This window comes from Macrosteles quadrilineatus, unplaced genomic scaffold, assembly GCF_028750875.1.
Source record: "Macrosteles quadrilineatus isolate MER2022 unplaced genomic scaffold, UCM_ALF_1.0 Scaffold_4__1_contigs__length_99947679, whole genome shotgun sequence".
NCBI classification, from domain to species: Eukaryota; Metazoa; Arthropoda; class Insecta; order Hemiptera; family Cicadellidae; genus Macrosteles; species Macrosteles quadrilineatus.
This window is the reverse complement of record NW_026542597.1, coordinates 20,354,291-20,371,830: the sequence shown is the minus strand read 5'-3', so window position 1 is coordinate 20,371,830 and position 17,540 is coordinate 20,354,291. Positions and strand designations below refer to the sequence as shown.

The window sequence follows — 17,540 nt, the reverse complement described above, 5'->3', positions numbered from 1 at the left end:
TGTTGAGTTCATATTAAAAATTATAATATTTAGGGTAGGGGCAAATACTTAATGTAAGGTTAGGTTAAGTAATTTTAAGTAGACCCCTACCTTATCTCAGTTTTGTTGCTCAAATACAAAGGGTAATTTGTGAAGAATGCCACTTTTACTTTACCGAGATCAGGATTCTTCATTGGTGACATTAAATATAAAAAAATATCCATTACAGTATTTATTTTATCTTCATCATATTAATTATTTTGATTGGCACCTGATGCATACTTATCATGGTTCCTACGATACAATTAACATGAAGATATAAGGATTTTGGATTTAAGTATGATAATTCAGAAATGAGGTCTTTTGCTAACACTTATCCATGTTTTATTGCTGAAGTTCCCTATTGCATTAGAGTGGTAAGGAATTCGCATAGTTATAATAAAATTGTTTATCACATTGAAATACAACAAGAAAAAGCGAATAAAATAACTATTCCACAGGTCAGGTATTTCCATTTACAGGCAGCATCATAAATTAATAATATTTTGATTAATCGGTTACTGAGAATCCACCCTACTATTTTAGTAACGTTATCAGAACTATTAAAAAAAGTGAGTAAAATAGCGCTAATTTTGTCAAAAAGCGAGCTTGAAAAAATAATATTTGTTAACAGAGATAGCTGATGATACCATATTATGTTTGTAACTTTATCTGAAATATTAGAACGATTGAAGGAAATAACACTTATCCATGTCCTCCTAGCGCCTGGCTGAAACATACTTGGGGAGGAAGTTATAGGTGACAAAAATAATAGAATTGTTTCACCAATAATTACCAAAAAGCTAAGTGAAATTTCCGACTATTATTGCAAAATTTTGGTATTTCGCATGTGGACATAGTAGATGCTAAATTATGGTTTATTACAGCACACCTCTTCTCCCATCACACCACAAAACAATTAAATCTAGATTTTTCATGCGCATAGAGTAAATGTTAAAGAAGAAGATGCATCAAGAAATAATGTCATTAATTAAAGGCTATTCGGTGAAAATTATATCAAAATAAAAATTACTTTTTGAGTAACAACCGTAAGCAATGTATTTGTTCATATAGTGTTTATCTAATCTTAAAAATAATCTGTGTTTACATTTTCTTGAGGTTTGTTCCTCTGGTTTAACTTTGTATTTTCAATTTTTCTTGTGTTATTTCCTGCATTTCCATCCAAAACTCTTTTACTCTCACTTGGTGTAGTTTCATTTTTATCTCTAGAACTTTCATACTTTTCTCGATTCGGAACTCCAGTTTCAGCACTCTGAAAAATATCAGGCTCTACCAGAATATAGTTGTCTTCATTGGGGAAGTATTGGTTATGTTCTTGAACATCTGTTTGGTGTATGTACTCCTGTTGTGTGTCTTTGCCGCTGTCTATTCTGTTGAAGTCGTGTTGGTACAACAGGCCATCAGCTGATCCACACTCGGAGGTGTACCACCAGTCGCAGACGAGGTACTTCTGGTTGAACAGACTTCCCCGCGGACACAGAAATGAGTGCTTTGCCCCGCTTGCGTCACATATGTGGAAAACCTGTGAGGCAATATTAGTTTAAGAATAGATGAGAAAGTTATGGATAAAAATACTTGTTAATGCAAAAAATACTCAGGAATTCCCAGGAATTATTCCCGGTGCAACATACTAGAGCTGAAAGCGCACGGTTGCCTCATCGGCAAGTTTCCTCCGTGCCATACTTCTCTGTGGTTACCCTACGTAAAATACATAGGTTTTTGAAACTCACCAGGTAAAAACAATAAATTTTTTATGAAAAGTTAGGAAGTTCTTTGTTCCCTTTGTTAATCAACCAAAATATTTCTCGGAAGGATTAAGCGATTAAGTTGTGTTGCTAGGGCCTGTCCTGGGTGGGTAACTCTCCAGCAAGTGTGGTCAGTGTGTTAAAGTGTCCATCTAGATTTTAGTGTGATTTAAGTACACCGGTAAGAACTTTATTGACCTCAAGAGGGTTAGAGGGTAAGGGATCTTAGGGCACCCACAATCCTCCTGGATAGAGGGTCTGGTAGGGACCAGCACAAACCCTAGGGGGTTTAAGGGTCTTAGAGCCCCAATGTAAGAGTAATTGAATGACTGCTCTAGAACTGGTTGTTTTTCATACCTGACAGCGTGCCTGGATGTCAGCATAGTATCCTGGTACCAGTTTCCCCACACAGGTGAAGGATGTTCGGGGGACTGTGGTAAAAGCTGGATAGTCCTGTCCAGCCAGACCCGGGATAGCTCCTGGACCATCCTGCTCAGTATATCCTCCTCCTAGACAAACACAGAGTTTCATTATCATGAAGGGTCTTGGAAAATGTGATTATATAGCCTACTTTTGTGATGAATAGATACGAGATAAAACAGTGGAGGCATTTTAAACCTCATCCCAAGGGAGCCATCCAGGCTGAGCAACCAAATAATAATAATGATTTCAAAAACTGGAAGAGTTCTAATAAATTTCAATTGTGGAATTCAGAAGAATGAAAGTTTAAAACACAAACATGGCTTATAAGGTTTCCAAATTACCTGTGTAACCAAGAATGGTAATCTTAGGATTGCGGGTTCAATTCAAGCTGATCAGTTCCAGACTCAGATGCCAACATCGATCTCTATTGTCATTGGGCTCTTAAATGATGTGATGATACCAAACAAAAAATTATGTTAGATAGTACAAGACCAAGGGTTTGAATTGTTAAATCTCAAAAACCTTAAAAATTCAAATGTAATGGCAATGGCATGGAGTGGATGAATACAACGGAAGAATATTTTTGAGCCCCCAAGTGTATCACATCCAGTGTTTGACTTTTTTTGTAATATTTGTTATGATATTCATAAAATTGTAATACAATCAAGAGCTTTACCATTCCGAGCCAGTTTCAGCTCTTCTCTGAGCTCAGCTTCCAATGCAGCCAGCCTTAGTCTTTCTTGTTGTATCTCTGTCTCTGTCACTCCTACAGGCTGAGCTATCTCTCTCTCCCTCTCACTCTCACCCTCACTGTCCTCCTCATGGTAGTCTTGACTCTGAGCCTGGTTGGAACAAATTAAATCGATTCGCTTTTTTGTCGTGAAATAAACTCTAGAATTACAAAACATCATCTTTTGACAATAAATTGTCAAAATAAACATGATCAATTTAGACTATTCAAGAATAAATTCTTAACTATGGAGTAAGGATAGTAAATGTTCAGTTTGGTTTTGAAATCAATTTTAAGGAATCAATTTATATTCCAAACTTTATTTCTGTACTAAGTCAATAAAAAATAATAGGTACCATAATTTCTGTCTAAAATATATTCATTCTCTAATTGATGCATAGTGATCTATTTATATTACAGTACTGATTAATCAACCATAAATTTTTTTGTCAAAAACTTTACAATGTTTAAGTAAAAAAACATTATCCATCCAAATACATAGACTTTGACCAGACAAACCTATGTGTATATCCAGTATACAGAAGGTGAAAACAAAAAATTAAAAATATTTATAAATAAATTTATAGTCCAGTAAATCTGTCAGAAAAAATGGGTTTGCTGTGCAAAAGGTCGGGTAGTTCTGATTTTTGGATATGTTGTTAGTATTGGGCCCATAACATAAAATCCAAGTTATCCACCTCGAGATACTGCCGCTCGCCGCGGGGCGCGCCACTTGTTATCGAAATATCAAAACTATGGCAATTCCTATTGTTTTTCACTCAATCTTGCGAACCGTTAAATTTATCGAAAATTTTATATTATTACATTAAAGAAGAATAAATTTGTGACAGTTTAAGCCCAACAGCAAGTATGTAGCGTAAATAATGGTCAAAATACAGACCATCAAAATAAATAAATTTTCCAAATACGAATAAAAATTGTGGTTTTTTTCAATATTTCCACAATATAGTTTTTTGTAGCAAACACCGTATTGATTTCTGAAAGTATGCCAGTTTATTTGCTATTAATAGAAAATAAATGAAAGTATGAATGAAAATACCCCCACCTCAGCAAACCTGCAGACTAAGCGAATTTCCATTTGCTTGATTTGATTTTTACAAACCTATTTAAATAACATTAGGTTTAACTGATACCTAGGTTTACTGCTATAGGGAGGGTAATATAGTATATAAAATAATAATAGTATGATAAGAAACAAATAAATTTACCCAATTTTATAAAAATGTGTCTATAAATAAGGAAAAAACAATAATTAAAAATCTTCGCTATTGTAATAACTTGAGGTTTTTACATTTACATTTTTTAATTTTCTCCGTAACCAATAACTGAAAAAGACATTTTTATGTACTAAATTATTTGTTTTTAAGCTCTACAAAATTCTTTATTGATACAATTGTAAAATTGTATGTTTTGAGGGTTAAAAATGAAAAAAAAAAATATTCTTACCGGCAAAATACCTATAAAGCAACCGTTCCTATGGCCTTATCATGCCGATCATGCTTTTACCCAGACAGCACGTGAGCTTGGACCAAACTTGGTTTTTACATATTTCTGAATTGGTATGACAAACTTGGAGTTTGGAACCCACTACAAATTTAAAACAGCTTTGGTTAAGTGAACTTGTGTGAATGCGCCAAAACTAAACTTGTTTTATTTACGTATGTAACCTGGTTGGCCAAGTCCACAATTTAAACACCTAACCAGACCCACGACAAGCTTGTTCATGTGAGTCTAAAGTGAGCAGTGCCATATGACAAAAGAATTTTCCCTCCACCCCTACCCAGAACGCTTCTAAAACCTGTTTCTTTGTGCTGAACCACCATTTTTGTTGGATTTAGACTTCCTCACTCTCAGTTGTCAGTTCTCACTAGTTCTGGTGTTGTGAGTTACTCGTTTCGTTACTAGTTGTGAGTTTTGTTTATGGTTTTGATACCAAGACGAAGCAAAGAAGAATTAAGGGATTCCTGTAAAGGTAAGATTTAAACTCCATTGATAAAAAATATACTTGTGTTGGTAAGACTATGATGATATAAGTAAGCTAAGCAAACAATTAATTTCATTGCATCAAGAACCCGTAGAATTTTGTTTATAGCCTAAACCTTTTGTGCTTTAACCTTTGACATACTCAGCGCTTCACTGAATCGACAACGTCACTCACTATACTATACTCTAATAGTCTACTGCTGAACTCAACAGAACAGTGCCAAAATTTGTGTTTAACCATGGTTTAACCTTAACCATTATAGTCAATGCCTTAACCTAGTCTACAGATAAAAACAGGCCAAACCATTAGTTTACGTATAAAAGTAAAATAGTAAGAAATAAAAGTTTGATAACAATTTTAAAAACAAAGGTAAGTTAACACCCTGTGTTTGCAACACCAAAAAATTCCAAATAATCAAATAATTATAATAACAAATAAAAATAATGAAAAATGATTTAAATGATAAATTTTAATAAACCAAATAATTCTAATGCAATTGTATTTTTTATAGATCTTCTGAAGCAGGCGGTGGAGTTGATGGGTTCAGAAAAGAAGTTGAAGGTGAAGTGGAAGATAGTGGGCATTGTATTTATTATATTAATAAATTGTCTGTCTTGAAATGTGAATGTCTTGCTTTCTAAACCTCATATATAACCAATATTTTTTCAAGATCACTCATAAAAAAGGCTTCATTTTATCATAAATCTTTCTTGGTAAAAAATTAATTATAAGAAAAAATGTGGGCTAGCAAATGAATGGTGTGAAACAGCTTATATGTTAAATAGGTATAAATTATATTAATATTACTATAGCCTATTATAATAATAATTATTATTATTATCACTATGATCATGACAGTAATTGAAGTATATAAAACTTCGTACCAAGTTCTGAGTGAGTCTATAGGTGTGAGCTTGTTTGCCCAAGTCTAAAATGTGCTAAAACCAATTCCAATATGAGTCTAGGCCAAGTCCAATATGAGCCTACTAAAAGCGGGCTTGGGTTTCCAAGTCCATAATGAGCCTGTTTAATTTATCAGTGTGAGCTTGTTTGCCCAAGTCTAAAATGTGCTAAAACCAATTCCAATATGAGTCTAAGCCAAGTCCAATATGAGCCTACTAAAATTGGGCTTGGGTCTCCAAGTCCCGAACAAGTCCATAATGAGCCTGCTTAATCCACCAGACCCGTTTTGTATCCATCATTCCAAGCTTAGAGTGGGTTTGTGCCCATGAGTTCACTGTAGGTTTGGGGTTGGGACTTGGGTTGGACTTGGGGAGCCAAACCCATAACAAGTTGAACAACTGCCAACTTCGGTCTCTAAAACAAGTCAAAACCAAGCCTACAGACTTTGGTCCCTGAGTCTAAACCAGGCTTGGGAACTTGGGCCAATGGACTTGGAACAAGTTCCCAGCAAGCCCATTGTGCTGTTGGGGTAATAACTCGTTTTAATAAATAAATGTACGTTTACATGATTCAATGATTTATAATAGGCTAAGTCACTTACAATACAAATTAAATGATAAATAGTTCATCTCTTGATTCACAAATAAAAGTAATGTTTGTACCAAATTCCACTAAATCGGATGATTTTTGGGAATCATCGTGCTAACGGACGATAATAACTTTTTTGGATACAGTTAAGTAAAATATTATTTTTTTTGGAGCCGGGGTCTGCAAAAAACTCACCTAGTTTGAAAATTTATTTATTTATTGTACTAGATACAAACTACTGTTCAACGACTGATACCATAGAGAAGGCTATGCTGATACATTAAATGAAAGTCAATAAAATAAAAGTTATTTTAACACTATCACACCTCAATATGCGAACCATTTGTAGCCCTGTAGACATGCAAGCTATTTTTACTCATTTTTATCATTAATATTTTATTATTTGTATTATAATTTATTACCAAAACTATGTTCAAGGTCAAATAGGTGTACGCAACTTATTGCCAACGTATGAAAGTAAAACTTTGAAGTATACTCTACACAGCACGAAATTATTATTACTCATCCATTTGAACAATAGTATCAGACCAAATTCCACACCAGAACTTGTCTGTACGTCTTGTAGTGAAATTTCCGATCTTTGTGAATTTTTTGTGTTCTTCAATATCAATCATGTATTTCAATTCATATTCAGCATGTCCTGTATAGATGGGCGCACTTGGCGTTGAAAAATTACCCGCTGCATGGAAGATCTGTAGAGTGATTGTAATTGGAAGATTTTATTTTTCCTGATCTTTCAGCCTCAATAAACTGTTAACTATGTTAAACTGTTTTATTTTGTTTTCATGTGAAAGTATTGTGCCCAAAGCTTAGCTTAAATGTTTATGTATAAACATTTGACAGCTTTGGGAAGAATAGTTTTGCCGTTGAAGGTATATTTTGAAGGTCTTTTTTTCGGCATGTAAACCTACATTTATTAAAACGAGTTCACGAAGCATGATCAGGCCATGGGAACGGTTGCTTTATGGGGTATTTCGTTAAAAACAGGTTTTTGGTATTTTTGACCCTGAAAACATACAATTTTACAATGTATCTCCAAACCATTTTGTAGAGCTTAAAAACAAATAATTTAGTTCATTAAAATGTTTTTTTACAGTTATTGGTTACGGAGAACATTAAAAAATGTAAATGTAAAAACCTCAAGTTATTACAATAGCGAAGATTTTTAATTATTGTTTTTTCCTTATTTATAGACACATTTTTATAAAACTGGGTAAATTTATTTGTTTCTTATCATACTATTATTATGTTATATAATATATTACCCTCCCTATAGCAGCAAACCTAGGTACCAGTTAAACCTAATGTTATTTAAATTCGTTTGTAAAAATCAAATCAAGCAAATGGAAATTCGCTTAGTCTGCAGGTTTGCTGAGGTGGGGGTATTTTCATTCATTCTTTCATTTATTTTCTATTTAATAGCAAATAAACTGGCATACTCTCTGAATCAATACGGTGTTTGCTTCAAACAACTATATTGTGGAAATATTGAAAACCCATAATTTTTATACGTATTTGGAAAATTTATTTATTTTGATAATCTGTATTTTGACCATTATTTACGCTACATACTTGCTGTTGGGCTTAAACTGTCACAAATTTATTCTTCTTTAATGTAATAATATAAAATTTTCGATAAATTTAACGGTTCGCAAGATTGAGTGAAAAACAATAGGAATTGCCATAGTTTTGATATTTCGATAACAAGTGGCGCGCCCCGCGGCGAGCGGCAGTATCTCGAGGTGGATAACTTGGATTTTATGTTATGGGCCCAATACTAACAACATATCCAAAAATCAGAACTACCCGACCTTTTGCATACCAAAATGTCTTATTTTACTGGACTATTATACAAAATTACGAAAGAAAGAATTTACATAATTTAGTTTAACAAACTCATAATGGTGAGTAGAAAAATATTGATATAAACGTTTATGTTGTCAAAAGATTACCCAGCTTATTCTCCCAGTCTAGTACAATATAATAAATAGCTTATTCCCTAATTAGGGAAATTCACTAATACTGTATTAACAGCAATAGAAAAATGCAAATTTTTACAAAAACATGGCAAACTCACATCTGCAAGTGCCTATACATGGGAGTGACTTAATTTAGCTCAACAAACACGTCAATTTGACAAATTTCGCAATTCGAACAACTTCAGACATTAGCTCAATCGAGTGCAGAACATCGAGAGCCATATCGAGTTGGTTGAACGCTGACAACACTACTCTAGCAGATCCGCGAGTTTCTTAACACCAGGCGATCGATGCTTGGTTGTGCCATCAGAACACTCACTCCCGACAGCTCAGTGGAAACTCGGGTGTATATATACCACCAACTCAAGCGAACTCCCGGGCGTCTCAGAGCAATTTTCATACACGCAGTAACAGACGAAATAACTTTGTAAATCCATTTTAAAGTGTATAATTCTTTTCTTCTAACACGTCTTAAGGGGCACGATTAGGAATTAGAGCAGAACCTGAAGTGGATGGTTACAAATTAATTTTTTAAAGTATCAAGTTCTCGGTGTATTCAACGGTAGAGACGCTGCTGCTACCTAGCGGTTAACAGAAGAACTGCGTGCGCTGTGTATTGTTGAAGAACGCTGTCCGTGCAACAATTAAAAATAGATTGCCTAGTCATTGGTGTGATAAGGAATTAGCGTCTGGTGTAAATAGTTTGTAATGAATAGTTTTGGATAATCACAAAGATAACTTTTGTAATAAACATTAGTTTTGTAAAATAGTTACCTAACATTATTATAGTTAAAACAATGTAACTGTTATTTATGTTTTACATAACAAAATTACGATGATAGGAATATAATAAGTACCAGTATTGAGAACTCCAGCTTGGCATAAAAAAAATGTAATTTGTTAATATTTCAGCACTGGATATAAAAAATGTTCGGGGTTCCGCAGGGTAGTATTCTTGGACCGTTGCTTTTTATTGTGTATATTAATCAGTTCATCTTCGTTCAGCTAAATTTATTTAATGCAGATGACACAAACTTATTTTTTGGAAGTCCACACACCACTTTGCAATTCATAGTTGAAGAGTCAGTCGATTTACTTTTAAGTTGGTTATTAATTAAAAATCTATATCTTATCTCCGATTAGTTTGTTTCTATACAATTCCTAACTCTTGATAAGAGCTTTGAAATTATATACAGCCTTGTGGTATGTTAAACCGCGTCTGCTATTCACTTAGGACGCTGTAACCTTTTTTTTCGGTCAGGAAATGATAGTTGCGGCACGTTAGGCCAACTAAGGTGGTTCTTTCTCAGCCAAGACAGATGAAATCAAACAGTTCAGAGCAAGGTAAGGTTTCAAAAATGTAAAAAAAAAAAAAACAAGGACATGTTTTGGGAAACGTAAAACATATCCGTTGGGAGTATATACTGTATATAAAACTCCTGTATACTTGATTTCATTTAACATAAACATATCGTAATTATTTACATGAATCAATCTGTTGCGGGATATAAAAAAGGCTAACTAAGTGCTTACGAAGCGTATTTACTTACATTATTCACACTTAAAATGGTTTACAATACCTGCATATAGTAATCCTTTGTTGCTGATTTTGACAACTAGTTTCGGTTCTTGTTTTGAACCATCATCAGGCTTCAAGGTGTCAAGTAATCATTTCATTCGAAGGTCGTTAACAAACAGAGTTCAATAAATAAAACATATACAAACACGATAACACGGAACGGACACACATTACAAAAACACGAAGGGACATTGACAATCGATCGTGACCGAATGAAGTGATTACTAACACCTTGATGCCTGATGATGGTTCAAAACATGAACCGAAACTAGTTGCCAAAGTCAGCAACATAGGATTGCTATACCGTATGCAAGTATTGTAAACAATTTTAAGTATAGTATAATACAGTAATCCGGAGGTTAAACAACTATTTTTAAAATACATTATTTGGCCATTTAAAGCGCATTGTTCACGAATAAAATATGTCTATGTCAAGGGCATAAAGTGGCCCTGTCCAACCCAAGTTCAAGGTTGAAATACCAGTTCACCTGAAGTTCTTAACCTTCAAATATGCACCCTTAGCCGTCGAATAAATCCAATCCAAGAAAATCAAGATCATATGCATGACACAATCCTACGTTTCACGGGTATGCCACGGTGTTGTGAAGTAAAAGATCAGGAGAGTAAACTTGAGCATACGTTATTGCCAAATACTACGCGTTTTTCACATCAAAATAAACAGAAACTTGACAAATTCACAGTACCAAACATTCTATAGTTTACTACTGTATATTGTAGGCGTATTGAGCCAAAGCTGGTGGAGACCGACGGTGCAAATAGTCATGACTGTAAGTTAAACTATTCGCTGGGGTACCTCACTGTACTTCAACCACCTCTCAGACCATTTTACAATGAATACGTGCAATTGAGATATAAACAAAACGAAAGAAACTCGTAAAGTTACACATTTCTCTTAGATGCAATAAATAAATTCATTTGTACTTACGTTACACTGAGTATGAGATGAGAGACAGACCGTGAGTACAGCTACAACCAGTAGTCTCACACACATGTTTGGCGCAGTGAGATTCAACCGCAGCTATATACCGCACCGCGGGGCACGCACCGCACGACCGCACGAGACACGGCACACGGCACGGCGGTAATGTATCATCAGGCGAGGGTAATCACCACACTGCATATAATCAGGTATTGCAGTCAGCTGATAAGGCATTAGTGTAATCTCCTAACTTCATTTCATCAGGTATTGCAGCCAGCTGATAAGGCTTCAGTGTAATCACCTAACTTCATATCATCAGGTATTGCAGCCAACTGATAAGACATTAGTGTAATCACCTAACTGCATAACATCAGGTATGGAAGTCAGCTGGTAAGGCTTCAGTGTAATCACTTCACCGCATATCATCAGGTATTGCAGCCACCTGATAAGGCTTCAATGTAATCACCTAACTGTATAACATCAGGTATTGCAGCCACCTGATAAGGCTTCAATGTAATCACCTAACTGCATAACATCAGGTATGGAAGTCAGCTGGTAAGGCTTCAGTGTAATCACCTAACTGTATAACATCAGGTATTGCAGCCACCTGATAAGGCTTCAATGTAATCACCTAACTGTATAACATCAGGTATTGCAGCCACCTGATAAGGCTTCAATGTAATCACCTAACTGCATAACATCAGGTATGGAAGTCAGCTGGTAAGGCTTCAGTGTAATCACTTCACCGCATATCATCAGGTATTGCAGCCACCTGATAAGGCTTCAATGTAATCACCTAACTGCATAACATCAGGTATGGAAGTCAGCTGGTAAGGCTTCAGTGTAATCACCTCACTGCATATCATCAGGTATTGCAGCCACCTGATAAGGCTTCAATGTAATTACCTAACTGCATAACATCAGGTATGGAAGTCAGCTGGTAAGGCTTCAGTGTAATCACTTCACTGCATATCATCAGGTATTCAGTCAGCTGGTAAGTATTCGTTGTAATCACTTCACTGCATATCATCAGGTATTCAGTCAGCTGGTAAGTATTCGTTGTAATCACTTCACTGCATATCATCAGATATTGCAGCCAGCTGATAAGTGTTCGTTGTAATCACTTCACTGCATATCATCAGGTATTCAGTCAGCTGGTAAGTATTCGTTGTAATCACTTCACTGCATATCATCAGATATTGCAGCCAGCTGATAAGTATTCGTTGTAATCACCTCACTGCATATCATCAGGTATTGAAGTCAGCTGGTAAGGCTTCAGTGTAATCACCTCACTGCATATCATCAGGTATTGAAGTCAGCTGGTAAGGCTTCAGTGTAATCACTTCACTGCATATCATCAGGTATTCAGTCAGCTGGTAAGTATTCGTTGTAATCACTTCACTGCATATCATCAGGTATTCAGTCAGCTGGTAAGTATTCGTTGTAATCACTTCACTGCATATCATCAGATATTGCAGCCAGCTGATAAGTATTCGTTGTAATCACCTCACTGCATATCATCAGGTATTGAAGTCAGCTGGTAAGGCTTCAGTGTAATCACCTCACTGCATATCATCAGGTATTGAAGTCAGCTGGTAAGGCTTCAGTGTAATCACTTCACTGCATATCATCAGGTATTGAAGTCAGCTGGTAAGGCTTCAGTGTAATCACTTCACTGCATATCATCAGGTATTGCAGCCAGCTGATAAGAATTCGTTGTAATCACCTCACTGCATATCATCAGGTATTCAGTCAGCTGATAAGGCTTCAGTGTAATCACCTCACTGCATATCATCAGGTATTGCAGCCAGCTGATAAGGCTTCAGTGTAATCACTTCACTGCATAACATCAGATATTGCAGTCAGCTGGTAAGTATTCGTTGTAATCACTTCACTGCATATCATCAGATATTGCAGCCAGCTGATAAGTATTCGTTGTAATCACCTCACTGCATATCATCAGGTATTGCAGCCACCTGATAAGGCTTCAGTGTAATCACCTCACTGCATATCATCAGTCTTTTAGAAATTGGTCATTCTCCCCTTAACATCAGTTATAATAGAGATCGATGCCCCTTAATGTATACATTTATCTAATTTTAATCATAGATTAAATATACTCCCTTTGTACATGTGTTGGTTAGTTTAAGGTTTTGGTTTAATGTACCAGGGGTTAGGAAATCACTTTATTACATACCATCACATATACCAGTCAGCCGATAAGCTTTGGTTTAAACCTACTCGTAGATAGTGCATTTTTTAGTAAATTATTCAAGGATAAATAACTACAATTCTTTGACTTCTTAGGTTTAACACTCTTAATTAAATTTTATATCTTTTGTATTAAAATCTTGCATGTATATCTCCTGTTATAAATTAAACCATTGCCACTTCTAATGCAGTTTTAACTACCAAGGCAAGATCTACCAGTGATCTCCTTTTCCAGAGAGGAATGCCACAGCAACATCAAGCCTACTGGCAAAACCTAACCGAGTTACCACAGGAATGTTCGTAATTTCTTTGTAATTTGAAAAATGAGGATTGAACAACTACAAGTGTCATAGTTATTAGTTTATCTCCTCCCCAGTGAGCACAATTTTTAAAATAACAAAACATCCGTAATTTTATCACTCGGTGCTAGTTGTCAAGCTGTACACTCGAAAAGAATGTAAATCTTATTTTGTTTAAACTGTTAAATGTATTAAAATGAAAAACTAAATACGAATTCATACAATTTTGTATGTAATTTGCAAGATTTTTCAGTATATAATCTTTCGGAGACATTGCAATGCTGCCCAACTAATTTGTGTGGCTTAAAAACAAATTGAACCAATGAGAACACTATATTTGTACTTTGATTTGCTGGCTACTCATCATATAAATAAATTTATACACAATTTACAAAAAATGTGTAGGTATATTTCAAGTTTACGTCTAAACCCATCGTCAACCTCTGTTAACAAACATTGATTTATAAATATTTGTTAAAATTTATATTTATAAAAATATTTATAAAAATTTGTTAACAGAGGCTGACGATGGGTTTAGACGTAAACTTGAAATATACCTACACATTTTTTGTAAATTGTGTATACATTTTTTAAAACGTTTTTATTAGCTCGCTTTCTTGTCCGGTACAAATTTTGAAATCAATTTTATACTAACTTCCCGACGAGCTAGAGACTTGAAACTTGAAACATAGCTCACAAATGGAAGACAATACAATATTATATAATTTAATTTTCATATTTCCCTTGGGCTACACCCCATGGGCTTGTTTTTATTAAATCGCTTTCTTGCAAATTTTGATACTTCCCGATGAGCTAGAGACTTGAAATTTGAAACATAGCTCATAAATGGATGACAATGCAATATTATATCATTTAATTTTCATATTACCCTCGGACTACGCCCCATGGGCTTGTTTTTATTTGCTCGCTTTCCTACAAATTTTGATATCAATTTTAAACGAAGTTCCCGATGAGCTAGAGACTTGAAACTTGAAATATAGCTCACAAATGGATGACAATGCAATATTATATCATTTAATTTTCATATTTCCTTTGGGCTACGCCCCTTTGTATTCCAAATTTTCCATGTTTACATTAAAAAAAAATTTAAACATACTGTATAAATTAATTTTAGTCAGCTGTAAATACTTAAATTTGACAGTTAGAAGAGCAGAGGTTAAGAGGTACAGGTTCTGCTCCCGAGATATTCTTAAAATATAAAACAATCATTTCAAAGTAAAGATAAAACATCGGATTACAGATAATAAGGTTTGGGGTTTTGGTTATGTATTAAGAGGCTATATGAAATAGATTTATCATATTTACACATTAAAGACTAAAAACTAGATAGTAATTTATAAATAAAAATACTTTTTAAAAATGCCACGTTTTTAAACACACTAAAAAGTATAAAATAGTTTATAAAATGTTGACAAAATAAATTCTTGTAAGATTTAAAACGAAAAACGTGGGGCGCATGCTGATTTACAATTAACTTCACCTATTGAACTATTATGATATATTGCATGCGCCCCACGTTTTTCGTTTTCAATCTTACAAGAATTTATTTTGTCAACATTTTATAAACTATTTTATACTTTTTAGTGTGTTTAAAAACGTGGCATTTTTAAAAAGTATTTTTATTTATAAATTATTTATATGATGAGTAGCCAACAAATAAAGATTAGCATAAATAATACCATCAAGAAAGAAAAAGAAAAAAAAACATACCGGAATGAATGAACACTATATTTAGTAACCATTCGCAGTTGTATGTTTTAAAATTGGTCCTTTGAGCTTTTCAAGAAACATAACTTAAGTGTCACTACATAACAATTTTCTATGAATGTCACAGTCAGGAATAGAACATCACCTGCACGAGACTGAAGCAAACTAGTCTCACGATGTTGAGACTTTCACGTCAACATCACGATCAGCTGTTAGGTCACGTGACGTGAGAGTATCAGCTGATTTGTTCATGCACGTAAATTTACATTCGTATGATGCCTAAGAACAATTTGAACCAGCAACAGTAGTTTATGAATAAGACAGTCACCGTGGTCTCACGAATTCAGAAAACAACTATCATAATTAGTCTTTTTTATTCTAGTTTTGACATTGGTGCCTGAAATGGCTGTACATTTCTACCTTCCTAAAAAAATTCTTAATACAAAACGCGTAATATTCTTACTGGTTTACATTGAAACCTAAAAAAGGACAAAACGTTTGAAATTAAAAGATGTAAACAAGCTCTAACTGGGATAGAGTTTACTTTCCTACTTTGCCGAGAATATTGCAGATTGCATCCAGCTAATCGTGACTTCCTCATTGCACGCAATCATGTCTCCCTGCCAAGAGCTTGGGAAGAGACTTTGCCTCTCTGGTTAGAACTGAACCATTGACCCTAGCTCCGTAGTTGAATATTTCATTGGCAAGAATAGGCGTAACTAAACTTACAACTAACTGCTAATATTATCTATCAATTATTAGGATGCTGACGCCACTTATGTGTGTGTTTTAACCCAAATATGAGTGAAGGATGAGTGTAGCTTGTGAGAATGTTTAGCTTTGTTACTGACTAAGATCAGCTGTTTCATTAATCATCAGTAGGAACAGCTGGATCCAGTTTCGAACCATCAAAAAGACTTTTTTCAAGATCGATCGGGCAAAACATTTTGATTGTTAAGAGCACTATAACCTCTCACAGCTCCCCAGTGTGTGCAGTTGGCAGATTTTAGCCAACAAACACAACTGGAACTGAAAACTATTCTTGAAATGTACCTGGGAGAGAAGTTTAGAACTACTGTGCTTGGGCTTTTGGTTTGAACAGTGTTTTTAGTGTTAAGGCGTTGTCAGAGCTAGAAGAACGCGCTGAAGATCAGGACACTTGTTGAACACGCCCAGAAGATTTTCACCGAAGATTGTAGGTTCGACCTGGGTTCTCTGTCAGGCCAGGTTTCATCACTCACCAACTCATATGAGTTAATCGGTTTGAACATTTGTTTGAAACAATTTAGATTTTTATGTTTATTAGATGAGACGACAAATGATAAAAAATCACACAGTTTCAATCTATGAATAATACGGCAAGACTCCTCCAAATTATAATATTTTCGGGGTTAGTTTAGATAATATTAATATGAATCTTAACCTAATCTAAACTAACCAGACCTATCCAAACCTGACCTCACCTAACCTAAAATAAGATTTGTATGAAAGCTCTCGACACACCAAAATGGATATTTACATAATAAACTCCGCTTTTACACCGCTCGAATTTGCAAACGCATGAAATGTCACAGTCACTAACTTGGCGCAAGCATTTCACGTTTCTGCTACGGTTTTGTGAAATAAGCGATCGGGATTGTAAATTGGAGCATACGTTATTGCCGAATGCTACGCGCTTTTCACTTCAAAATAGACTGTAATGGGCCACATTTCACTGTGAGCTGTAACGCACTGCAATGCTGCAATAATTTACGCTTACTGTCCCATAAAATTACATAAGCTATAATATTTTTTTAAATGAAGTTTCTATCCCTTTACCCCAAAAATAAAAATAAAAACTACTTCAATTTGGCCATAGATTTGTACACGTGTAGTGTTCTCTACTAATAGAGTGGATAAAAGGGACTGATAGGGTTGACAAAATAAATTCATATTTTTGTAGCCTTCGTCATAAGAAAAAATTTCCCCATTTAATGTTTTCTCTAAATCTAATTTTCCGAGATAGCAATGGTAATGGCAGCACAGTTAAGTGGTTCACCCTGTATTGACCCTACCTCATCCCGTTTTTAAAATTATGCCTGAGCTTCTAAGCTTTTCGTAGTTTTGAGGCGGTACTTTGAGAAACAATATTGATTGGTCCCCGGGACAAAAAATGGCAAGTCAATTTTATTTGTTGCGTTTTTCGCAGTAGCGTTTAGTCAGTAAAGCTACATTGGTCATCACTCCATTCTCCATTCACCTTTAGCTTACAACACGCACTAATGCGTTCTTCTCTGGAAATGATTGAGGTAAACTGACACAGTTAGTCAATATGAAGGAAATTCTCCTTCAATATCCAAATGCAATAGCT

At 34.8% G+C, this 17,540-nt stretch overlaps 1 protein-coding gene across 1 annotated transcript; it reads right to left on the bottom strand.

Moving 5' to 3' along the window:
• Positions 1-255: 255 nt before the first annotated feature.
• On the bottom strand, positions 256-11,033 carry LOC128993232 (uncharacterized). The gene is made up of 4 exons (XM_054416999.1): positions 10,959-11,033; positions 2,884-3,049; positions 2,142-2,293; positions 256-1,561 (listed from the first exon to the last, which is right to left on the bottom strand). The coding sequence occupies exons 1-4, from the start codon at positions 11,022-11,024 to the stop codon at positions 1,106-1,108; spliced, it is 840 nt and encodes a 279-aa protein (XP_054272974.1). The 5' UTR covers positions 11,025-11,033; the 3' UTR covers positions 256-1,105.
• Between the last annotated feature and the right edge of the window lie 6,507 nt (positions 11,034-17,540).

Coding starts and splice junctions, on each gene's coding strand:
- LOC128993232 (XM_054416999.1), bottom strand. CDS start 11,024: ATGTGTGTGAGACTACTGGTTGTAGCTGTACTCACGGTCTGTCTCTCA. Junction 3,050..10,958: donor CATCTCATACTCAGTGTAAC/GTAAGTACAAAT, acceptor TGTTCCAACCAG/GCTCAGAGTCAAGACTACCA. Junction 1,562..2,141: donor ACATCCAGGCACGCTGTCAG/GTATGAAAAACA, acceptor ATTGCCTCACAG/GTTTTCCACATATGTGACGC.